The sequence below is a fragment of the Pygoscelis adeliae genome, unplaced genomic scaffold (genome assembly GCF_000699105.1).
Source record: "Pygoscelis adeliae isolate BGI_AS28 unplaced genomic scaffold, ASM69910v1 Scaffold4, whole genome shotgun sequence".
Classification (NCBI taxonomy): Eukaryota; Metazoa; Chordata; class Aves; order Sphenisciformes; family Spheniscidae; genus Pygoscelis; species Pygoscelis adeliae.
In genome coordinates, this window is record NW_008824986.1 from 4,256,347 (window position 1) to 4,282,708 (window position 26,362).

At 41.7% G+C, this 26,362-nt stretch overlaps 1 protein-coding gene across 2 annotated transcripts in view; it reads right to left on the bottom strand.

Moving 5' to 3' along the window:
- Positions 1–26,362, bottom strand: part of ARID5B (AT rich interactive domain 5B (MRF1-like)) — a 107,241-nt gene that overhangs the window by 24,086 nt on the left and 56,793 nt on the right. Inside the window, exons 1-4 of one of the 2 annotated variants that reach the window (XM_009325833.1) lie at positions 13,528–13,649; positions 11,923–12,035; positions 5,207–5,411; positions 2,821–2,873 (exon numbers count right to left, since the gene is read on the bottom strand). In XM_009325833.1, the coding sequence (XP_009324108.1) occupies positions 2,821–2,873; positions 5,207–5,411; positions 11,923–12,035; positions 13,528–13,531 (375 nt within the window). In that variant the 5' untranslated portion in view covers positions 13,532–13,649. Of the gene's footprint in view, positions 1–2,820; positions 2,874–5,206; positions 5,412–11,922; positions 12,036–13,527; positions 13,650–26,362 lie in introns of those variants that run through there. The other variant, XM_009325832.1, reaches the window with a different exon arrangement.

Consider the following 26,362-nt stretch of genomic DNA (forward strand, 5'->3'; position numbering starts at 1 on the left):
CCCCATCAAAGTATCTGTACGTGGACAAGGTGGACAGGGCAGGGGATTAAATTGAAAATGGCTGACTATCATTGTTCTGCCAAACACAAGGATGTAAAGTTTGCAACTGCTTCAACTGGGAAAGTTTCTACACTTACTAGTAAAAATCTAGTCACGTGACCACTCTAAGTTCCCATATGTGATTTTAACCAATCTTTTATTTGTTTCCTGTTCATAAAATGGCTGTCACATGCTGAAGCCAAATATCTACTTTTGAATATTCTTTTCTTTACAATACTTCCAAGAGAAAAGACACATTTCTATCTCAATGCACAAACCAGAAACTTGTGAAATTTTAAAACAAGTTAAAGATGATGAAGCCCTTATAATGGACAAATGACTCATTCAAGTTAGATGGAAGGGTCCATATAGATAAATGGGTATTAATCAGGGTAGGTTTGAGAAAGTCTTTGCTCTGCACATGACTTCTCATCATCAGTAGATATTGGCACTGTGCATGTGAGTGGTGGATTCTGGTTGTTACTGAATTACAGCACCCACTCAAAATTTCTACATCTAAGCTGACCTGCTTAAGATTCTGGAACTGATACTGAGGTCCATGTCACCCCAGTCATCCACTGCCTTGCTGCAAAATGAAACATGAATCAAACATGAAAGCCTCTCAGCCATGCTCGCCATGATAAAATATATACAAACAAATGCAGCTTGGCAAACTCAAGGAGTATCAACTGGCCATAAAATAATAAAAACCAGGGTGTGCACAGGTCAAAGTATTGCAACAGCTATTGGTTTAACATTCACGGAATGTACAGCAAAGGCAGATCCATATTGAGGATGAGACTGCTAACAGAAGAGAATGAGGTCAGGAAACCTCACGCTCCATGTCCAACTTAAACTGCATCACAACGGTCCTCCCAACTTCAGCTCTTCTGCAGAAAGCACAGACGCCACTCACATCATAAAAACAGGATCAGGCCCATCGCTTCAGCCAGAGTCACTCTCAAACCAAAGCTGGGCTCCCATGTATGTCAGAGGGCGTGAGCTATGCTTGCCTTGCCATTTACTGACCCGCAAGCAATTGCTTAGTTTCTTCTTTGTGAAGAATAAGCACCACTGGTACATTTTCATCAAAGGTGACAAATGCCCCTAAACAACAGAGAACATCTGTCGCTGAGAAAAGGACAGGAGCTTTGAGACAAGGGTGGACTGATGCTACCCTGGATGACGTTCTCGCGTATGTGATCCTTCCCCTGTGATCCTCTCACATTTCTGCTACCGTTGGTAGACCTGGTTCTCTGGCCTTGTGTTCACAAACTCACCAACCTATTCCTGCTCTGCCCCAGGCACGGAGGTTCACCTTCTCCAGCATCTCTAAATCCATCCCTCTCTCCCTCATCCTGGCACTAAAACTCAGGTCTCGCCAGCAAGCCACCACTTCGGCATCCCTGCTTCTATCCTCGGTCCCTTCAAGCAGATCTGAAATGTTGCCGTGAAAACCACCCGCCTCCCTGAGCACTCTGAACACACCACTCTCCTTTCAATCTCCCTCCCCGCCTTCCCTTGTGCTTGGGATCAAGTTCAAGATTTTAGCCCTCATTTTCATTTTCATTGCACTTTACAACTAACGGCAATTACTGTTGGCTCATAATTGCTGTAATGATCTATCTATGGTAGCTATTCATTCATATATATCCATGAGCACACCTACGCACACCCCTGTACATAAGCATGGTATGTGCTGATTAATGAAAGATATAGGAACAATAAAAGCGAAATCAAGCATATATTTTTGTTGAGAATGTTAGATTTCATGTTTCACAACATCCCAGCCACACCCATGCTAATCAGCCTGGGCTGCTGATTTACAGAACAATATGCTTTATTGTATGGAAGGAAAACAGTGAGTTTTGTATTTTGGTTCAAACAACTTTCAGTTTCTTGATAGTGCATTTCTTCTTGTCATTTCTCTACAGCACAGATATGTCCCAGATTACTTTGTAAACAAAGCAAAAATAATTTCTTTCATCCAACTGCAGCAGGAACTGAACAACTTAATCTGATCATTGTGTGCAAAGAAAATATTTCCAGTGACGACATCTTCCTATGTCAATTGGTTTTTATTACAGATGTCATCTCGATGTGCCATATTAATGCAGCTCTTTCTTCTCATTTCAAGATTTTAATCTAAGTTTGTTGCTCTAATATTTTATTGGTTCAAAATACATGCTGTAAAATCCATGGCCATCAAATTTTCCTGGGAGCTAAAAATAAACTGCTCTTGTCAGATATGGTTAGCTGATAAAAAGTGTCAGAGACTTTTCTGAATTACTTTGATAACTTCCTGTTTATGTGGTACTGACCCTTGTCTAATAAAGATCTTTTACACTTGGAATAAGAGAAGATACTGCAGCATACTATTCCTTAATGGACAATGCTGATTACTTTTGAAAGCCTTTAATACATTTCCCATATTAGACATGAACAGATGTCAGGGATGTTGCCAAGTGAAATTTCTTTTATGCAATCTTGGCTTGTTGTACAATAATAGCCCTTTCTCAACATGGGAAAAAATTACAGACCCAACTAATTTCCTTGACAGGGAAGAGTTACATATGTTTTCCACTTGTAGTTTTTACGACAAGTTTACAATTTTGCCAAACCTGGAACTAATTGGGACTGTTTCCAAAAACGGTCCAATAAACCCACAATGTGTACAGCTAGCCTAAAATGCACCAAATGATTGTTTGCTTTTACATTTTTTTTCTAACAGGGAAAAGTTAGATTGCACAATTATTTCATTTAAGTTACTTAAACACTTACTGTTTCATATCCTCCCAGTTTTTGAGCAGCTTGAAACATAGTCCAAAGGTTAACTGTTAGAGGGACAATAAGTATTTAGATAAGCATTGCATTAACCAACATATTTCAAAGAAATGTAAATCAAACAGTTTTTAAAAAAGAAAAATAGAGAAAAAAAGCTCACAGCCCTTGAAAAAGCTCCTGTGAAACATTTTCCAAAGAGGTATTTACGTAATCTGAAGAGTAAATATTAGCCCATACTATATATATTTTTAATTACATGTAAGAGAACACACTTAGATTCCTTAACAGGACTGGAAAAATACACTGAGACAAAGGTAATAGGCTCATTTGACTTTGCTGATAAGAGGCACAGTATAATGACTGTAGCATGTTTCCATAACTTTGATAATAAAAATTACTCATTGGGAAGAATGTTGCTTTTAATTATTTGTTTAATACTGATTTCATTAGCAAGCAAGCATGAACCACACACTGGCTCACAGAGAAAGCGTATCGATTAAACAACAATATCCAATACTTACTGCAGCTCAGATAATGGCCTCCATAATCAATAAACAATAAGCTGCATTCTAACAGGTCCCATGCGAATGAACCCGGGGGGAGCACAAATGAAAATTACCATAATAATTATGGTATGAGTGGTTGTGCCTTGCCCACGGCTGTGGGGTGGGAGGAACAGAGGCAACTCAATTCAAAAGATGTGTTGGGACGTGCTTATTACTTCCTGCAGAACTCCTCCCCTCTCACGTGCTTTTCATCCTGGCCCACTGTCCCATGGGGCCACTGCTTGCTGCTGGTGTCTCATTTTATTTTATTTTATTTTATTTTATTTTCTAGAAGAAAAATTGATGTCACAGCTCTATGAAAGATGTATGCACTATTCCACCAACAAACAGTGATTCCCCATAGACATACTACAAATACTTCAGGCCAGACTCAGCAATAACGCTGCAGATCACGGAGGACGGGATCTCTTCTTCCGCAGGGGGATGCTCTGTTGTAGTGTACATACTGCTTCTCCCCACTAACCTATTTATATTGGCAATGTTTGCACAAGTCTTGCTGGACAAATAGAGAGCCCCGTCCTGCAAACACTTCTGCTCTTCTCAGCATACTTACTCTTGGCATTTAAGTATTTGCTGGATCAGGCCCCTAATTCATAATGAATGTCAGGCAACTTTCAGTGTATTTCAGCTAAATGTTAGCAGAGGGCCCTACCCCTGGTGGGGAATTTTAGAAGTAGTACCTTAGCTTGTCTTTAAGCCCACCCTGTCCCCATGCTTGAGGGAGTGTAGAATGAAACAGGGGGAAAAAAATCCTCTCTTCAACACGAAACGTTCTGAAAGCCTCATTGAACCTTGTACTGTTTCAAAGCTATCAAGAGCTTTGCTTAGGCCTTGATTTAATCTGAATCAATGCATAATGCAACGAAGCTGTTCATAGTACATTAATTTTACTTCCATTTCAAGCAGCCGGTTTTCAGACAAACACTGTAATCATTTGGAGTTATATAAGTTTATAATGGCTGCTGGAGGCCTGTTGCAATCAGTGCCAATTGCTATTAGGTATGTAAATTGTTATGTAAAACATACAGGTTTGACATTCTTCATCAAAATAACACATGGTTTTAATCTGGGAGATAAATTAGAGTAAATAATATTTCAATCCATGGAGTTCTCCCTTTAAGGAAATAAAGTATCATTCAATCTATAGATAAGGAGGAAAAATACCCCCATTTACAGCTTTTGTTGGAAACTCTGACAGATCTACATTGCGCTGCAATATTTATGTAAAATTTAGTTACAACTGTATCTTCTCCACCTACAATTGCTTTACAGATTGTGGCTCTACAAACTGTACATGCCAAAGCAATTCTAAACATTACATTCTGTATTAAACAGATACAGTCTGGTTTTATATTCTCCAAAGTCAGTAATTTATTAACTATAAACACATTTTGGGGCTTAAAAATATGATCCCTTTTGTGCCTTTCTTGACCACCTTTAAATGTCTTCCTTTAATATTTGTCCTTTCATAAAGAACATCTGGGCACAATAAAGATACGTCATATTATTAACTCAGAAGAAAGGCATTACAGACACTGCAGATTTACAAAACAGAAAACTAGAGAGTTTTCAACATGCCTATTTCTAGTCATAATCAGCGGAATTAAACCTATAAATATCCAGCAGCAACTACCCCAGAAGGAAGAGATGCAAATCTAGGCATAAGACAGTGAAATGCCTGGACTGGAAAATATAGATATAAACATGGTCCCCCCCATCCATAAGGCTTTAAAATTGGCTTTGTGTGCAAATGCTTTCTCCAGAGAAGCCAAACCATTCTAAAATGTCAACAAGAAAGTGAGAAAAAGGATACTTACTCTGCTTAAAACCTAAATAGGGTATTCGTTCAATTGGTGTTTTCCTTTCTTTCATATATTTATAAAGAGCCACAAGGAAAGCCTGCTCATCAGCTCTGCATTCTTCACCTACGGCAATCTTTGATTTATCCTCACTTGAGCCTTTTTTACAGTTGCTGGTGTTATTCTTGGGTTTGGGCAAAGCTGACTTAGCCTCACATTTTACCTGGGAAAAGAAAAGATGTCATATCAGATCTGGGTAACCTTTAATTTTCACTTAAAGAATAAATACCCTCTCCTAGCAGAATGGATTGTTGAAAAACTGAAGGCCAAACCATGCAACTGTGTTTGAGGGGAAACAAAGGAAGCTATTTATAGAGCTAAATGTCTTGTTCTGAATCTTAGTCACAACATTTTTAAATAGCCACATCTTTAAATCATTATAACCCATTGGTAATGCTCTCCAGATCTGCATTTTTATGACTATACATTGCTATGTCACAGACAGCTCCCATCTTTCACATACACTTGCCATTAGCAAGTCTAATAATAACCTTCGTTCCAGGATTGACACTGAGCATTGTCAACTCCCGTAGACAACCCTTGGAGCTGAGGGTGCTCAGCCCCTTCCAGGAACGCTCAGCAGCCAGCTCTGCAACGACACATTTTTCTCTCCTTTGGCCCACCAAAATAGATGCAACCCTTGGCAAGCCTTACCCAGGCAGAGCTCTCAGCACACACGAGTGGAGGTTCTGCTGTAGCACAGGCTTAAGTCAAGTGGGTTTGAGCATCTGCTTAAACTTAAGTACAGCCCTAAGTATTTAGCAGAAGGAAGAAGCCGGTAGCCGGAGCCTTTCCTGGTAGACACTGGCAGCCCCAATGCACATGAGTCCCAGAGCTCCGCTTCTCCCACTGGCCTCCCCGGCAGACGTGTGCCAGTCAGGAAGTCAACAAATTGGAACCACTTTACCTCTTATCAGTATTCAAACATGGGAAAAATTATCCAGTGAGACCGGCTTAATCCTGCAGTCCTCCCGAAGATAATCCTCTCATTGAATCAAGCAAATTACAACTTGAGCGTTCCCATAATTTATGTATACAAAAAACAAAAGAAGAGAACCTTGCAAACTGATGTTTAAAAGCTCTCCATGACCAAGACGGGATTGATACATTTCCAGTGAAATACTGGAAGTCCTCTAATACAAGGTAGTGGAGATGGTTACATGTATTTTGCATTTGCACTGTCCCTTCAATGCTTTTGAGTGCCATGAGGAGCCTTCCGGCAGCTCCATACCCCATCCAAGACATGTCCTTTGTCCTCCCAGAGGGAGCAGCGAGACTGTATAAGCCAGTATTTGGTATTTTGGGAGGACAGCAGAGGAGAGCAGGGTATCTTGCTGAACAGGAAGGCAGGAGCTCTTGGTCAAGTAAGCCATTGACTCTCCTTCACTCTCCCCACTTCTAAACCAGGTGCTTCCTGGGTACTTGTTGACATTTTGGAAGTAAGTGCTATGAAGAGCATTACGTAAGTACTTGTAAACAAACAACAAATATATCATTGGAAAGACTATGATATGCTTCTTTTATCTCAATAAAGCTACCCTGCGTTCAGGCTCAGGGAAAGTAAAATCTTTTCTTTTATACTCCTCCAGGGTATTAACTTTGCAGAAAGCACTGACTTAAGATTAGCTGCCTCCACAGTTTTCCACAGATGTTGGACAAAGCAACACTAGCCCCTAACCAGAGGGGAGAAGTGGCCACAATTTTCCAAGGTAATTGATGCTGCTGAAAAATCTCCCTGTTGGACACTGCAAGGTACAGGCTCACTCCTCCCATGCAACGCAGCAGGGACTGGGAAATGGACTTCCTATGGGATTTTTCTTGATCAGTTACTGCTGAAGTATATCCGCTGTACTGCTCGATATTCTCTGGTTGCGTGGTTCAAAGAGATATTGTCTTCCTATGGCACAAGACACCATGCTTTGCCTTTTAGTAATAGATATGCTTGTTGATTAAACTTCTGTAAAGATCCTGGGTTTCATCCAAAACTCAATGGAGCTAATGGGATTTTTTTCCTCTTAGATGAACTTTGGATTTCCTCATCCACTTTTCAGTACAGAGCTGTAATCCCTTGACTTTTTTACTTTGGCTCCTCACAAAATTATTTAACAGCTTCCCCTTCTAAAGTTTAGATTACATTGTCATAGTTTTCAAAGCTATACCAAAGACTGGGTTAGCACTCCCAATATGAACTCATGATTTCAAAAAATTTAGGATTTTTAATTTGAGCTGCAGATTTGTTGCAAGCTAAAACTTGGAACAAATTCACTGGACCTGGGAACAATTTTTCAGTGTTGTCACCCACTTGCTAGGTAAAGTCAATCAATCAATCAATCTTTTTAATGGATTTTCTTTTTCAAACTGGACAATTCAGAACTATATTTGCAAAGACAGCCTGGGCATGAATGCTAAATGAAATCAAAGCTCACTGCTATGCAAGCAAACTAGTGGCAAGGGATGTTACTCCCAAGGACACAAAAGGAAACAAAGAAAATAACATTAAAAAAGCCACTGGGAGTGAGAAAACCCCATGTAACACACAACCTCCTTCTCTCCAGTATACAGAGAGGTGTCTGCGGAACTCAAAGGTGCCAAAATGCCACGGACGGACTCCAAGCAGTGTCAGGTTCAACAAAGCTTTGACGAAGGCTGCAATGCTTCATCTGCTCAGTGTTCAAGGCACAAGCCTCACTTCTGGAACCTTCCTACCATCTGACAGGAGATACATATGAATGTCATTAACGGGAACCAAAAGGGCCAAATGCCATTCTGGGTAACACCAGTGTAAATCCAGCATTAACGTATCGAAGTCAGTGAGAGCAATGCCAGATTTACACCAGGCACCACAAACTGACCTTCTCTCTCAAAACAAGATTTTGAATCTTCCTAGAGGGCAAAGATCTGGAGGAAGGTCCTGAACATGGAGTTTTGCTTGGCTCCGCTCTCTTTTCTGGTCTGCTCAGAAAGCCTGAATGACTCTGTTATTAAAGGAGAGTTCAATTTCCATAGAGGGGGTTAAAGCTCTTTCATTGTAACCTCGGTGTGAGTAATACCTCCAAAATGAAACTGAGGTCTAAGTCCCAGACGGGCAAGCCAGCACCGCAGTATGGATAAGCTGGAGGTGTACTGAGATGGGCTCTGGGAACATCTGACCACCTCCTATTGTGTGTTCCATCAGAGGTGTATGATCCATTACCAAATGGCCGGTGAACACTCATGGGTACACCTGTGTGTTTGTCTTCTCCTGCCAGAGGTCACACACAACACAGACCATTACAGACCTGCATTTTAGAGTTTCAATCAGATAATGTCTGAGGTGCTCAGAATAAATCTCCAGGTCTGAGAGCATGCCAGGCCACCTGTGGCCACAGGAAAAGCATATCCTGGCAACTTTTAAACTAATTTCCCAGATCTTGCTGTACAAATGAAGTGAGAGATTTACTTCAGCATTTGCACTAGGAGATGTAATGAGTAGATTCATTTGGGGACAATTTCCATGTTTAACAAGTTAATCCTTTCAGCTCTTCAAAATGGTCAGATCAGTCAGTTTTAAAAAGTCTTACAGTGCATTTCTGCACACTTTGAATGGGAACGCTCTTTGGGAGCATGAAGCAGATACGATGAGGGTCATGCTGGAGCCTGCAAGTCCCAAAAGCCTGTCCAGCACTGATGACACGTGAAGCATGGAAGCCTCCAGAGTCCTGGGAGTGTTTGGAGAGAAGAACTTGATATAAGTCTCTCCAGGAGAGCTGATCCTGCCTCAGTAGATGGCCTCATATTCTTGTGATTTTTACATACCCAACCTGGGAAGGAACTCCCCTGGGATCTTCCCCAGGAGGTACTAAAATGAATGCAGTGACCAGCAAGGAGATCAAAAGCAAGAAGTGGTACACGAAAGACCCAGTTCCCCTGGCAGCACCCGCAGGTCCAGGACCACATTGTCCGTCCCGCTATTGCTCTATTTTTAACAAGCCACCTACACTGGAATTTACTCAGAGCTGCTTCTACCCAGCCAAACGCTCTTCTGTGTCAGGTAACAGTAAAAGCCTACAAAATAATCTGCTGATGGTTCAAGGTAAACATGCCTAATGAGAACTAAGTTGTAAGAAGGTACAAAGCTTTCTAGTCATTGGCAGCTGAGAACATGAAATTCAGCAAGTCGTTACAATCATGTGGCTTGCGTTGGTCTTGACAGGCTCAAAACCAGTCTTCAGAATGCCACTTCTTCCATTTCCCAATCCAAACCGTACAGCCACTGCATCTCTGTCAGAGCCATCGCCCTGCCACCCAAGAAATGAGGCTGCTGTCAGACACTGGGTGCCATGATCTGAGGATGAAAGCAGCAAGACTTCTGGTCAAAAGGGATTTTAGCTGGAACAGGAATACGGCCAGGACTGCTGCCCAAATGTTTCAGCACCTGACACAAGTGGATTTGTCCCGTTTCCACTAGCAGTGTTCAACTCTGCTTTCCATGGACCCATTGCCAGCATTAGTTGGAGATGGAACACGGACAGAGGAGGAAAACCGATGGTGAAGCCCAACATGGTGCCTAAGATGATGACTTAACCTCCCAACTGTTCCCAACAATGAGAAGACAGTAGGTGGATCTCCATTCCCCCAGTAGGTGGATCTCCATTCCCCCCTTCCCCAAATACACTTCCCCTCCTTCCCCAGAAACCCATAGGCAGGGTCTGTATAAGTGCAATACATCTGCTGTAGGGGGTTTCTGATTCACTGTCCCTCTAATTAAAGTATATCCACAGCCCTGAGACACAGATTGATGTGAAGAACTACAGTGAAGTCAGTGCGACTACATACAAGGACATTATATCATGAGCATGTCTATTATTTATAATGAAATTAAGCTGGCCAAGATAATTAATGCTAATAATATCTGCACAATGATGAGCACAGTATGACTAGATAAATAGGCGGAATTACTTCTTATCTGAAATATCCTCCCATTCCACTAGTAGGGTGAACCCAAATATAAACAGAGAGGATAAACAATTTGGTATGAAGTGTTATTGTTGTTTTTTATTATCTAATACCTACATATCAGGTGCTGAAGAGGCAGAACTACTTGTGCTACAGTCCAGGGTGCTTTGACAACACGATCCATGCTGCAGTTTGCTGGTAGTATTTTAACATGAAAAACAGCTTGGGGGAAGGGGGAATTGAGGCAAATTGAGACATTTTCACACCGCGGATTTTGCACATTCTTCCACAGAGCAAAAACATTCAGGCAAACTCTATAGTATCTGGCAGGACCCCACAACTCAACACACCAGGCTCCATTGCCTTTTACCATGCCTGTCTAATACGATAGTACAGACTCCAACCGAGCACAATAGGGCACAAAAAGAAGAGAAACAGTGACTTAAGGGCAGAGCTTCATCATGAACTTCAGCCTCTTTTACAGTCATCAACAGAAGGCACAATTTTAACTGAACTCCTAGGGAGGAGGAGGAGGTGGAATGTAATTTGCCTTCCTATGAGAAACTGAGAGCAGAACACTTCCACTTGACCTCTTTAACCTCCTAATCTCGCAGGACATTCACTGCATACAACAATACAAACGTAAATGGATCTATAGATTCACTGTATTTCCTAAAGAGATGGTCACAACAATGGAAGTGTTTTTCAGATACACATCCATCTAATTTATTGAAACAATGGATTTGGGAGGAGTTGGCCTAAAAATTCAGTCTCTGCAAACCTGTTTAGCTGTTTAGCTCAAAAGTATCACAGTGACAAAGTTCTGCCTCAGATAAAAATCTACAAGTATTGCTCTAAGTAATTTTCCATCTTTGCATCTTACAGTTTCAAATGAAATCATCTTGAAAGGAGCCATTTGTGCTGCTTTTTTTTTAAAGAGAAAACCAAATTCCTATTTAAAACCACACCGACAACACAGAAAATAGGATGTAAATTACACTACAGAAACTCCATTTTAAAATATTTTAAGGAAAAGACACAAACCCATAAACATCTAAAAGATTAAGTCTATAAACACAAATCATTGATCCAATTTTTACTTGCAGTATGGGCTAAGCACTGCAGCACATACAGAAGACTCTGTAAAAGCATGCACTATTCAACAAACCCTGGAACATGCAGCTCAGCACTAAGTATAAAGAAACAGCCCAGATTTTTCTTTTAAGCTTTCATACTGAATTTCTGCCTTTATCTTTTTTTTTCTAATTTAAAAAAAGTCAAGATCTTAACATCAGGGTAATGTCGTTTGTGTGCGCTTCTTAGAAACCATTACTGAAGCGGCTCTTGTTTCATAGTCTGTTTATCTTCAAACTTATATTTAGAAGTACATTGTAACAGGGTGAGCTGCTCCCTGGTTTATTTTTAATTCGAAGATACTGTCACAAACTATGTTTGTGTGTCACAGAATGTGAAAACTAACACTAGGTGCCAAGAAAGCTTAAGCACTAGCAGTTACCAACAAGCTGATAGCATTAGGTTGTTAGGTGATTATAGTTGCTGGTAACTTTGAACACAGACATGAATTAAAATGAAGAATAAAACTATTGAAAAAAAATTACATTTATCTCCCCAAGAAAATAAGTTACATTCTAAATTTGAAACAGCATGCTGGGAAACAAAGGCAGGGCTGTACCTAAAAAAGGAGAGTGTACTGAAAAGAGTGTTATTAAGTGATTTACCTTGGCAACAGCTTTGCTTTCAGAATTATTGTTGGAATCCTTAATGCCATTTAATGAATCTCTTCTCTGTGGGCAAGGCTTCTTTTTGCGCGGTCTGCCTTTAAGATTTGGCGCTGAAAATTAATGAAGAATAATTTGAGCACATTGTCTTCTACTGGATTCTTAACAGCTGAAAGCATAATAAGTAGTTCCACTACAATCAGTCACAGAAATGTATACATCTGTCTACAGTAAATGCTTATTACGAGATTCCCATCCTCCGTGGGTTACATCTTGACACACTATACGTTTCTATAGAATATCCCCCAAGGCTAATCTATTCTACTTTCACATAACCAATTAATATAAAGTCAAACACTGGTCTCCGAAGGACTCGGAGAAAACGCACAAATATTTCTCCATGGTACAAAAAAGAACAAACTAGAATATTAATAGGTAACTTTGCATTAATCAGGCTGCTGCATTTATTATTTCTAATCTTCAAGTAAGAGTACTAACTACGATTTCCAACTTTGGGAAACATCTGGTTTTGGAAATGTTCTGAAATATTGAAATTCCTTACAGCTCAAAGAAATGTTTATATATCCTGTCATTCTTGTCAAAGTTCTTCTAAAAAAGTTAAAAAAAAAAAAAATTACCCCCGAGTCCTGAAATGGATCAAAAAAACCCTTAACAACTAGTTCTGGAAGTTGACAAGTACTGAAATAAGTGATTGATTGTTTCATAAGGGTTACATACCACACATATAAATTAACATGAATCACTTTCAGTTTTGTCCAATTCTTAAGATAAAACAGCTCTGAAGTAACACAGTGACTAAATCCTAACCGTGCTGAGCCATATGTAGAATGAGATATGGATCATCATAAAAAATATCAGACTCAACTTTCAATAGTGGTATTACAATATAAATTATGATCACATACAGAAATAATAGATGAAGCAGATGTTTGCTCGTTATTACGTGTCCTGCCTGCTTTCAGATTTAAAAATCAGCCTCCGACTACTATGGCAACATTTAAAATGATAAGCAATCATTAACTAATGACTGTACCGAAGAAGATAATTTCCTTTAAACCTTTAATTTCTAGGTAACCATTGTTTTCATTACTTAAAGGGATGATTAGAACAATGTCAGAAATCTAAACACCACAAACCTCTTGAGTGCCTTCTAATTGTTTCTAATCTTACATTTGTCACACAGTAAGCCAGTGGTTTCAGGACATTTTACATTTTAATTAGTTTGCAAACACAATAAAGGGTACTAATTTGATTTTATAGTTTGAGTAACAGTGTCATATTTGGTCTGTTCAGAGAAAAAGAAAAGCCGTGGGTTTAAAACCAAAAAGTCCAAAAGACACATCCTTTTTCTTCCCCCAGCACTGGCACATGGTAAACATATATATATATATATGCGCATATGCGTATGTGTATAAGTCCGTATTTGTGTCTATATAAAGATATGTTTATCTCCCTATAGAAATATCTCCATCTATCTCCAGTGAAGCACATTCTGCTTATTGAAAAGTACTGCAGAAAGCAATTCTGAAATTGTCATCTGAGGCTAACATGCAAAAGCAAACAAAGAGAGAAAGAAATTATTACCCATTCCAGTCGACAAACATCTGCCTGATTTATATCTGTACTCATGAATGCTACAGCATGTGACTGCACACTACGTTGCTGGAAGTCTCGACTTGGTGTGGATGTCAGTCTTACACAAAATGAACACTAAGAGTATTTGCTCCGTGCTTACAAATCCCCTCCCCCAGCAGCTCCATTACTCATATAAACAGAGATGAGCGACTCGGCGGGAGCGTGGGATGAGCTCTGAGGACTCCAGCGCCGGCTGTCAGACTGCCAGCCCCGGCCACGCCGCCCTGCCTTATTTATAAACCCCGCTCATCCCTCTGCCTTTGATGTCTTCCCGATGCCCACTTTTTTTTGCACACGACCTGGATGGGATGGACAGATCCTTGACCATGGTTAGCCCCAGCAGTCGCACCTTCTTTAAAAAGGTACTGAAGAAAATAGAAATGTTCCCCTCAATTTACTAAACCCTGGCACATGCGTTAAAATGTTAATCTTTGAATGAATGGATCCCCAGACTCGGTCCAACCAATGGCTGGAGAGAGATGTGGTTCAGCTAGGATCAAATACACTTGCATGTGAATTACTTTTTCTTGCTTTCTTTTTTTTTTAATAAATAAGGAAACTAATTCAAGGCTCCATGTTTTCAAACATACTTGTTATCCTGAGTTTTGGCACTGCACTTTGTATCACACTATAAAGCACTCCTAATGTTTTGCTAAAAGCTTTAAAAGCAAGAAGGCATTTGTTCCTAAATTCCAGGTATATTGAGCTTGCATATAAACACTGTTTGAATTGGAGCCTTCCATGGCAGAACTGGCACAAACCCACTATGAAATGGGGTATTTGCATTCTCCCCGTGGCTCAGGAGCTGCAGCCGGGAAGGTCTGTCTGCAGCCCACACGAGGACCATCCCACCCGTACGACTTTAAATCACTTTAAGCCATTCCAGATCAGACGCACAATTAACAAGAAAGCAGCAATAGGAATTAATACCAGAAGAGAAGGCCCTTGCCTCTAGTATCTACTCTGTAAAAGAAAACATTTGAAATAGTTCCAGTCACACTTGAAACAAAGCCATTAACATTTGCTCCCAAAATCATTATAAATAAATGCATTATTCGGAGATTATTTATATTTCAGCTATATCCATTTTGTCCCCTTGAGCTAGGAAATATGATTAGGACCAAAGGAATAATTTACAAGTCACATACTTGTTTTAATTTTTTTCATCTTTTGTTTCATTTATGACATATTCATGAGCACACTGAAGATATCTTGAATTTGTTATTAGTAATTATTTTAAAGGAATTTTACAAATATGTTGTGGCTTAGTCCCAGCCAGTTCAGTATGTACTAGACAGCTAAGTGAATATCCCATGTTTTTTTCTGCTTTCTGGTGGAGAAGGACTTCTGGCATGACTACCTGAGAATATCTGAAACAATTCAATTTCTTCACGTGTTTGCGCATATGGCTTTCAAATTCATTTTCTGAAAGCATTTGTGGCACTGAGACCTGATAACTTGCACATTCCCAGAAGGTGAGAACATAAGCAAAGCAAATTAAAGTAAAAAACTGAATAAATAAGTACAGAAAAAAGTTTGCATTTATTTACCACGTCTTTAGTCCAAGTGCCTGAAACAGGAGCATGAGAGATATGACATACTACCAGTTTACCAGTTTCTTTCCTGTGCATTTGACAACATGTTTGCTTTTGCCAATTTGTGGGGTTTTTCCCTTCCTTTCTTTCTTTTTGCTTCCTGATGTACCTGAAAGATGGGAAAATTCAGCTACTGGAATGTCCACTGGGACCCTTGGTGGGCTGCTGGGAACTTTTTTTGCCTCTGCTTAGATGTGATTCAAAGGATCAATATTAGGATAGCATAGGTGCCCTGTACGCGCAAGGTTTGGGATACAAACCAGAACACGCCCATGCCTGCAATCAGCAGATGACAACACCTCGGGAAAGCAGAGCTACTGCTGTTCAAGGCAGGCAGGCATGGAAGGGCTGTCAGCAGAGATGTACACCCGGTACAACACAAATGGCCCAAACCTCTGAGTTCAGACCTCCGGAAGCGAAAGGGCATTCATCCACTTGAAGCCCACACACGCCTGTGCCTTGCTGACTCAAGGAGCCTCTTCGTGAGATTATAGCTCATCCCAAGTTTGCTAGTCATCACAAAGGGCAAGTTCATTTAGAAAATGGCAACGCACAAGAAATTATCTTCCCTGCAAAATCTGCAGGTGCAATAGCAATCTAGAGCCCAGCAGGGAAAGCCAGATGAGTCCTGGCAAACATTTCAGGTATGACCACGTAAAACACACCCAGCTGCAAAACGCACACAGTACAAGCTAACACTCCTCGTGTTAGGAGAGCTGGAGGAGCACGAGGGCATGCTTCCCACCTTGGGCTGATTATCTTTTCCATACACGTCACCATTGTGTCTGCTAACTTTACCCATCAACAGGAGTTCAGAGGGACCATTTCAGCACTCCTTGGATGCCAGTTTTATATCAGCATGTTGCTTCCTTGTTTCCCTGAGCAGCAGATCCAGCTGGTGTCATTTAAACAAACCTGTCCCTGAGAGCCCACCAACCCGGCTGGCCCTGCAATGCAACCACCACCGCCTCCAATGCTGCCTACTGCTACAGAGGATGCTAAGGCTGTAACATGGGATTTCACAAGGAATCAACCAGGAATCCAAGATGAACGAAGATGTAATTCAAGCGCAAGCATCTGTAACCATAAAGAACAAAAGGTGTGATTATTAACTTGTATGCATGTGGTATGGACATTGTTTTTCAGCTGACTACTGCTTGGTGGTAAAAGTCCTGTGCTCCCAATTAAGTGAAAGTGTGTAAAATGGATATGTCATGAATATCAACAGTTACACAAGCCACGATGATAACCGTATCTTAACAACTCTTCCCATTCTGGAATACGTCTTAGTGTCATCTTGGTTGTGAATTCTCAGGGAAAAGAAAATTCTTTATAGGAATCTGCCCAGAGACAGGAATGTTTTCTTCCCCTCCATGTTTGAAAGGGTCCCTGGGTGTTGTCTGGGAACAGGTAGCCACCACAAATCACACAGATTGCTGCTTGCCGTTCGACATGAGGGATCAGTATTTCTCAGAAGACCATGAAACGTTAACTCATGATTGAGCAGGACACAAGGAGACTGGGCAGGAGAAAAAAAAAGAGGGAACAGCTTGTGCCCGTGCCAGTGGAGTGAGAGAGGGAGACGGGGAGCCAGAGAGGGGAGAGGCAGGAGGTGTGTCCCCAGCCCCTCCTCCTGTGCTGCATGGCAGGAGAGGTCTCCTTTCAAATCACACACTTCCCACACCTGCCTGGGCCATCGCCAGCTGCCCCACGCTGTGCCAGCCTCCGTCACGCTATGGCAGTAGGGTGCAGGAGGAGGCAGCCACAATCATCCTGCTGAGCTGTTCCTTCCCCTGCACGTGGCTCTCTGGGACAAGAAGGAGGGGAGGAGTAATGCCCTCGGCTTTTTCGGTTTGGGTAGGGAAAACAACTTTTGCTGGCCACAGCCATGCTGAGCTCCTTCCCAACACCCCTTGGGCTGTCTAGAAACTCCTTCTCTTCCTGCAGGAGAGCAAAAGGAGGAGCACACAGCCATGGTCTTCACGAGTGGGGAGCAAAAGGGAAGGTGAGGTGCAGAAGCTGCCACTGCCACCTCCTCTGTGCAAATCCTCACTCACATGCACACCTGCCTTTAAAAAAAACAAAAGCATTTAGTCCCTGATGTAATGTAACTGCCCTCAGTAATCTGAAATTAATATTTAATCCTCTTTTCTTCTTCCTAGATGGAAACTTGTACCTTGCCTCCTCCCCAAACTGCGGCTGAGCTTTGCAGTGCCAAAACACCAGCAATACCCTAAATGTTTTTACTACAAACCGACACACCTGAGAAGTTAAATGCAAACCCTGTGTTATACATGGCACAGGGAGTTAGATTATCTGTAGATGTAGACTGGCAAATCTTTGCTGACTAAAATGTACCCCAGGAAGAAGCTGACCTGGTGATCCTGAAGCCCAAAGCCTGTTCTTGTGAGCTGACCACCATAATCAAACAAGGCCAATCCAGAGGCACCTGCAGCAGCGAATTAAAGACCAGGTGTTGGAGATAAGCTCAGTAGCAGGCTCTGACCCACAAAGCAAGAGATGCACACAGAAAAGAAGGGAGCTCAGGGTTAATGCTGCTCAGACCAGCTAGATGTTTCCTTGAAGCTAGAGGTCCTCTCTGTTCATGAAGCCATGAAACAGCATTATTGCTGAAAAATTACATCTTCCCCTCCAGCACTCTCATCACCCTGTGCAAGCATCAGGATATCATAGGTAATTGGGAGAGGGCCAGAAGGTGAGGAAGAAGATGGCTACACTGCGCACCCACTCAAAAAATTCACAAGGTTGTGGCCACTGCTCTCCTGCCACTACCACCCTCAGCTGCTCAACTTTCAGGGACACTGTCTGCTCAGCAGGACATGGGGAACAGGAGTGTTTCCAAGCCTCACCACCTAGTATAACTCCCAGCTCTGGGTTAAACCCGAGGATTAAACCCAACTTCTACGCAGGGGAAAGAGAAGTACCCAAGAATGGGAGCTGCTGAGGTCAGCCATGATTAAACACTACATATGGTGGAAAAGTGTAGGCCGCCACAAGAAAACAGCACCTCCACCGGCCACCTTCTTTACTTGCATTCCCAGGAAGGGGGAGTGATCGCTGGACTTACCATCTTCCTGTTATCAAGTCAGCCTCACTTGAGCCATGTCCATGCTGAGAATGCAATATACTATGTACACATGGTCACCCCTAGATGCACAAATAAGTCAAGACAATGGCTGTGGTTTTGGGGTACCTGACTTTAGCAGGTTAGTTACAGTAGAACTATCTCTTTTTTTTTTTTTTTAGGAGTCTGATTATCATCGGAAGTCCAATGAGTTCCACCCTCCCTGTAACCCTGTTCTCCAGATGCACATATTTTGGCTGATGTAAAAGATGTGTTGTTATAGGGAGGGTGTTAAAAAAAATAGTGGCTTTCACACAGCTGAGGTCAAGCTATGTTGGCATTTTGTCAAAATCAGTGGTAGCCAAGAGTTTTTAATGAGCCTGGAATGCATTACCTCATTTGTCATACCTGGATCACTTACTCATGCTGAGTCCAAAATAACCTTGGACCTTGTTGGCTGCTCAACAAACCATGTAAGTAAACAGTACTGCACTCATGCCTCAAACATGTACCTTTTTCTTGCTCGCTCCGCATCACTTACTCTAGAGAACATCTAAGCAATTGTAATGCCCATGATCAAAGTTCTTGCCTTTTCCAGGCCTCTCTGATCTGCATAACTATTTCCTGATATGACTTTTGATTCTGGCTTGCTGGTACTCCAGTTTCTCAGAAACACTTCAAAAGTGGGAGAAAAAAACAAAAAGGAAAAGAGAAGGGAAGGACGGCCATTGCCGTATTTCACTGAGGAATGTACTGGGGTAGCTGCTCAGCATTGCTAATGCACTTACAACTTACGCTGCCAACCAGATTCTGGCTGCCTGTTGTTTTTGTGACCATGTTTCTGTCCTGTGGAAAGATGAAAGAAAAGGAAGGAACAACAGCATTTTTGCCAACTGCAAGAGTATGATAACACAAAAAACCCAACTGAGCTGGTAAAAATGTCGAGGGCCATCAGCAAAGAAAGGCCAGTGGAAGATCTGGGTCTACATTTAGGGTGGGCTTAAACAGTCAGATGAGCTCTAAACATGAGATGTGGGAATGCACGAGAGGGAGGTAATCACAAAGCCAGGATTAAGGTGGAGCACCGGAAGGTGCAATAAGTTAGTAAACAGGAATGTACTGTGGTGCTGGGTTCAGAAGAGAAGTGTGCTCGCACGAGGCAAGCTGCAGCACACCTGCTAAATGCACCAACAGTCTCTCCTCCCTGTAGGACACCTTGCAGAATGTCTCCTCACAGAATCCTTTTGCACTGTGCCAGTCCTTCATACATCTTCCAGTTTTCACACACGTGCACAAAAGCTGCAATACCAGAATGCTTAGCCCTAAGCGGCAAAACCATCAGTAGATACAGAACAGACTAGGAGCCTTTCCCTCTTAGGCAGGTGGAAATGACAGGATGTGTCAGATCACAGAGCTATTCGTGATTCAGGTGCCAAACAGAAGCTGGAGGTGGCATACGGAGGTGCCTGGCCATCCACGTCAAGGTGAGAGGAATGGTCCCAGATCTCCAGAAAATCCGAACCGACCATGCCTGCTGCCAGGTGGCAAATAGCCGGTTGCTGAGGACATCCCTAAAAGCAGCCTGGCAAAAGTTAGCTCTTGGCTGGAAAACATGCTTACATGTTGCACCTTTTAAAATGTAATGAATAGAAAGTTAACAGTTTTAATGGTTTTAACACTTACCCCTCTAGGGGGCTTCTGGCATTCTGCAATATCTCAAAGTTAAGAAAAGCATATTGCTATATTTAAGCATGGTCTCAAAACCTGTTCAAAGGTTAGTTAATCTCGCATACTGTTCTGGAGTCCCAGCTGCTTCCTTGATTTCCTTGTCGCCTCCATCTCTGTTTTCTCTCCTTCACCTCATTCCCTTTTCTGCATCCTGAGTTCAGGATCTTGGATTCCATTTATTCTCCTTTCACCCCTCAAAGTTTATTCAAAAGCTTCTGCCTCCTGGAAACAGGGTCTGAGAAGGAGGGCCTGGGACATTTATTGCCCAGGCACACTGAGCAGAGCTGGTGAAGAGAAGCAAGTTGCAACCAACCTAGTATTGCATCAAAGGGTCAGAAATTAAAGTGGCCGGAAAATAAAGCAAAAGATCAGACTACACTAAAAAAAACAGACCTTTGTTTAGGAAACAACAGTATCAACTGAATTTGGAGGAAACTCTCTATAGGATCCTAAGTACACCTATGGAAGTCAGTGATGAGCACCTACCAACAACTAAAGCTCTCATTGAGCTCTGGTGGTCACACAGGCTCTCCACAAACACACACCTCTTGCCTACTCAAGAGGCACATAAAACAATTAGAATATTAGAACTATTTTTACTAGACTTTTTCTAAATGCAAACACTTGTTATTCCTTTCTTTATAACTGAACGCGCCAGACCTGACCTGGAAACTCCAGAGTACAGCAGCAAACCACCTTGCAGGGAACACTAAGCATCCACGCTGCTTTCTAACCCACACGGAAAAAGAGCGGACTTGTGTAGCCATTTCTGAAAGTTTTGTTTTGGAAATGAGATATCCCATGCTCCATGTGGGGAAAATCAATTTGCTACCTCTCTAAAGAAAACATTCCTCATTTGGAAATAAGTGAAACAGACACTTCCTTGTGTGGATTAATGTGGAGACATATGACTTGCTGCAGACTGTTGTTTTGACCCCCCTCCTGACCAGACAATCTCTGAAAAAAGCAAAAAGGTGGTATTTTTCATGGATTACAGTTCAGGCTAGCATTGCTTTTAATAGAGGCATTGCAAATACCAGGCTGGCCAATTATGCCAAAAATTGAATGTTTTTCATTTCCATGGAAGACGGGGACAAGATTCAGGACAAGGCTTGGAGTCTCGTTTTCTTCATTTCAGCATGGTTGGAAGTTAAGACTTTTGCTTGATCGGGGCTTCTTTATGTCCTGCTGACTAATCTGGGTTTTAAAAAAATGGAAAAGGTTGGTTTTTTTTTTTTTTTTGACAAAATCTATACACGTGTTAGAAATTATGAAGTGCAGTAAATTGAAAAGGGGAGCTGAAGACTTCAGAGAAAAATCTATGCCTGACAAACATGTGACATTCAAGTAGACCTTAGAGCAAATTAAAATAATAATAATAAAAAAATCCAGTGTAGGCCCATTACTGGCTACAGATGACAGGATTGTTATTAATGATTCAAAAAGAGGCAGAGGTGTTTGGTAAATATTTGTTCCATACTTGCAAAGAAGCCAGATGATGTGCTTGCAAAAGAATATAATTAAAGCCAGTCAATTGACTTGGTTTTACAGAAACCAGATCTTAAAACAACAAAAAAGAAAAACAAACAAAGCACCTTATTTTATACTTTGAAACTACAAGCTTCGTTAGAGAAACTAGCTGCACGCATGGAACTTACCTGCATTTCAGTAAGACAGCTGATTTAATACTAGATAACACTTTGATTAAAAAACAGCACTACGTAATTTTATGCAAGCATATATTAAATGGATTAAGAACTGGCTAAATGAAAGAGCTAAAAGCAGGCATCAGTGGGGAATTTCTATCAAATGAAAATATTTCTGGTGGGATTCCACAGGGGTTGCTCTTAGCCTTGCTAGTATTCAACATTTTCATCAGTGAAACAAATATAAGGTCCCTGACAGTAACATTCACACTGACACAAGGACTGGCACAATGCTAACACTGAGTCATACAAACGAGTAATCAGAAGGAAAAATGGACCACGCAAGCTCTTCGGTGCAGCTCCAGCATGAAGCCCATGAGCAAGGACTATAGGTCCCACTGACCAAACCAAGGGTGGTACTTCACAGGCCACCCCCACTGGAAATTCAACATACCCTGGCAGGAAGATGCTGTGGCCAAAGAGAGGTCTGCCTTCAAGGGGGAGATCTGAATAACTCAAGCTGTGCTGGGTTTGAGCAAAAATGACTGAGAAGTGACTTCACCAGGTAATATGAGTCCCTCAAAGGTGAGAAAAAGCTGGTACTCAGAAGTGAGGAGGCATAACCAGGCACGCCTAGGCACTGCAGTCCACATATATGATCTAATGCCAGTATATGGAGGCACGCGTATGACCAGCTTTCAAAAGACGTTTCAGGAAAAGCCTGAGCCAGACACAAGCTGGTGTGCACAGTGCAGGAAGAAATGCATGCAATTTGAGGGTCTTTGTCAAGATATCAGACTGGAGCTGGGCGTCCTGCCTTAGCCACGGCGAGGGCTGGGTCCAGGCTGCTGCTGGGAGAGCCTCGTCGCTGCGGCCGGCTGCAGCAGCCTGGCTGGCTGCACGGAGGAGGCGTCCAGCTGTCTGGCTGTGGTCCTTGCTCAAACAGCTGTTTCCCTTCTCCTTCAGAAAAAAGGTGGTGAACTGGATGAAAGCATTTGCCGGTAATTTTGGCTGATGAGCCACTACTTGGGGTTCATACCAGATTAGATGACTCAGTGGTTCTTCTGGTGAGAAACTGCATGAGTACAGGATCAAATACAGTAAAGTACTGTGCTATGCAGCACAAGGAACGTGAAGAGCCGTAGCCTTGATTCAGCAAAGTACATGCCTAACTTGTAAAGATCTGGAGCACGCAAAGACCTCTGATGACCTCACTGGGGCTATTCACATTTTGAGGCTGAGCCTGTGTTAAGCATTGAACACGACCAAGCCAGCATGACTCTCTGTGTCACTAACGGGAAAGAAGCATTCAAGCCCTGAACAAGGAAATCGTCGTATCTCATCATGAAACACCACGTGCTTGGGCAGCATCACAGGATCAGACATGGGTTCATCAAGTTTCCCTTTCCCTCAGAAATCTGCAGTCAATCTCCAGCCTCCAAGCCCTCCACCCCCAAAGGTCACCTCCTGGGAAGCAGCACCCGATGGACAGGGGCTTCACTTTCTGTAGGAGGGTCACAGCAATAGACAAGAAGTGCACATCTGACTTCTCAGAATAGTCTGGGTTAAAAAAAAAAAAGAAAAAAGAAAAAAACCAAAGAGAGGAAAGAGAGAGCAGGAAAAAATGGATTATGTAATAGCCAAGACAAAAGCAGCGCAAACACGGCAGCAAGAAGTGAAAATGCACAGCAAACCCATGCCAGTCAGCCTCTCTCATCAAAACTCAGCAGAACACCCAAGGTAGACTTCCCATTGGAGGGCTTCAGAAAACAAAAGGGAAATAAGAACACACAGCAAATCTTAAGGCGGCTTTCCTAGCAATATTTCCTTTTCCTCCAGTAAAAGCCAGCGTTTGTGAAATCGCTGTCTAGCAGAGTCAGCAGTACCCAATGGAGACGTGACCTACATACCTCGGAAATACAATAGATACATAGCCAGTCATATGCACGTAGATAGGCAGATGAGATGGGCTAATTGACTGGTAAAGGATAGATGCTGTGTATGAATCTCAACAGGCAGAAATTCATGCAAGAAGCATAAAATGGACAGTTTCCTGAGACCTTGCTTTTGGGAATGACAACAGCAGCATGGAAGCTATGATCATCCAGTTGTGCACAACATGAAAATGACAAATACATTATTTAAATCTCTTGCATTTCTGATTTGTAACTGATTATATAAGAAAAAAACTTTTTTTAGTGTAAAAATATTATAATTTTCTTTCATTTTTTTTCTTTGCACTTGATCATTGCACTGCGAAGTAATGAAAATCTGTTAGGCATAATCAACCTGCCTGAAGATATTAGTAAAGTAACACGCAGAAACTAGAGAGTAAGCTCCCCCCTTGATGCCTACATTCAGCTACCACCACAACGAGGACTACACAGTGCGTTAGGTGGAGACAGGAGCAGCAGCCATCGCCTAAGCCCTGATCCCATTCACATCCCTGGGTCATCACCAACTTCACCAGCAGCAGTTGACAAGGGCCTTGCAGGCACCCCGTCACAGCACACACAGCCGTAAAGAGGTTCAGGAATAACGCTGCTTCTGCAGAGAGATTGGGACAAAGCCCTCGCATCCCTGGGGACCAGCATACACCTGACACAGTGCTTTAATGCTGTGGTGTGGAGGTGATGCTGCTCTGCATTGCTGAGCAGAGGAGGAATCTGCACTTCTCTAGTAAAATGCAGCGGTGGTAACTCCGGTAACTTTGTCAGGCTGTGTACAAGTAGAAAGAGAATCTGTATAACTGCCAAAATACCTGAAAATGGTGTTTTTAAAGTCCTGACGGTAAGTTCATGTGCCTAGATTTAAACGAGGGCAAACCCCGTGAACTCAGTGTAATCGTCCCAAACATCAACACAAACAGAACCGAGCCCATCTCGGCGTTACAGCCCCAGTAAATCTCTAGCACTCGGAAAAATCCAAATAAAACGGAGCTGTATTCATTAATTTATCTGAGCAGGGCAGGGTTTAAACTAAATATGAAGTCGGTTGTGCAATATTCTTTCATAGTCAATACCGGTTCTTAGGAAATTATCTCAGTGAATTAAGTGGAGGGACTATTAAACAATTTACACACTTCCTTGTGTTTCAGATGTCTAATTATAGCTGTGTTTGTCTCTCCCCGCAGAACTGTTGTATACCACATGGTATGCATATTTCAGCATCCAGCATTATTAACTCATGACCGACTGTCAGTTGATCATTATCTAACACATGGGGTCTGCAAAAAAAGCCTTATTTGGGCAAAAGCAGGCTTCTGACCCGCTCCCGCTGTATTTTCCCCCAGAAGAACTTCAGCTGGATTGCTATTTGCTGTCAATGGAAACTCAGAGGTTACATATGTGAAATCTGCAGACAGGAAAATAAATCCTTACCGAGTTTAAACACTTAGTTGATATTAAAACCACCTCCAGCTTGGTTAGTTTAAAGAAAACTCTCAGTTGCCCTCTAGTGTCACCCGGCTGCCATGCCAGCAGCCTGCCCGCCGCTCGCCGCAGCCAAGGTCACAAAATTTAACCTGGCTTCATGCGATGAGATTTACTATACATGTAGTATTTCGTATAAAAGGGCGAGGGGGGATGCTTTTCCCTCCTGGAAATTTCAGGGCTTGGGCCCCTGGAAGCCCAGAGCTTGCATAATGTTTACCGCTGTAATTGTGGCGCATGACACACGGGTTTTATGAGCGAGAATCTCTGAAATCATTCTGCACGCCGCACTCCATAAAGTTCATTCATAACTAAAAATAGACTAATGTACAAACTGATTTAGCATTATACTGAAGCTAAGGAACATAGGGAGTCTGCAGAATTCCCTAATATGGAAGAGAAGCTGAGTTTTCAAAAGCAGCAGTTTATTTGTTTCTGAAAATGGACAACATATGTAAAAGATTTAATATACAGAACCAGGTGTATATATAGCATAGATCTTCACATGTGCCCATTTTCGTTCTATATAAAGACTTTATGCAGCCTGAAACTATAAATTTAATAATAGATTACTAAATTAAGTCTGCACAATCACTTCATAAAAAAAATCATTTCAATTTAAAATACAGCTGTAGGGGTTTGGACAATTTCCTGCATAATAGAGGCCCATCCCTGAAATGTAAATAACACCAGTATTAAAACAAGTCAATCAGGCACATCAGGGAAAAAAAAAGGTACATGAAAACATAAATGCATTTTCCAGCCTATCCTAAGTAAGGATGCCAAACCTTTATTTTATTTGAATGCTGCTTTGATAAATCAATACTGCTTCAACTGCCTTTTTTTTTCTCTTCTCCCCAAATGTCTTGTTTTTCCTAAGAGAAATCCAGGGCTGATTAAGCCTTAACATTTTGAATACACCAAACCATCAGGGTTTTGCAATAAGAATTATTCACTTCTTTCCTGTGTACCGTCAGCATTCTTAAAATACTGTTACTATAAAATTAAACAGTGTGCTCTTCAGAAACGCATGACGTTGCCTGCTCTGTTTTTTTCAACTGCAGTTGTGCAATTTTAAAATTCTCTTCTTTCTCAATGCCTTTTCCCCAAACAAATACCTTTGATAGTTATAAGATTACAAAAACAAGTTAAACTTTTTTTTTTTTTTTAACTTTCAGGCCACCTGTAATATTATTGACAGATTACTCAGTAAAAATGACAAACATTACTTTATTTGGTATATATCCTAAGTTAATTATAAGGCTTTCTCTTCTTAATTTGACAAGACTGAAATATCAC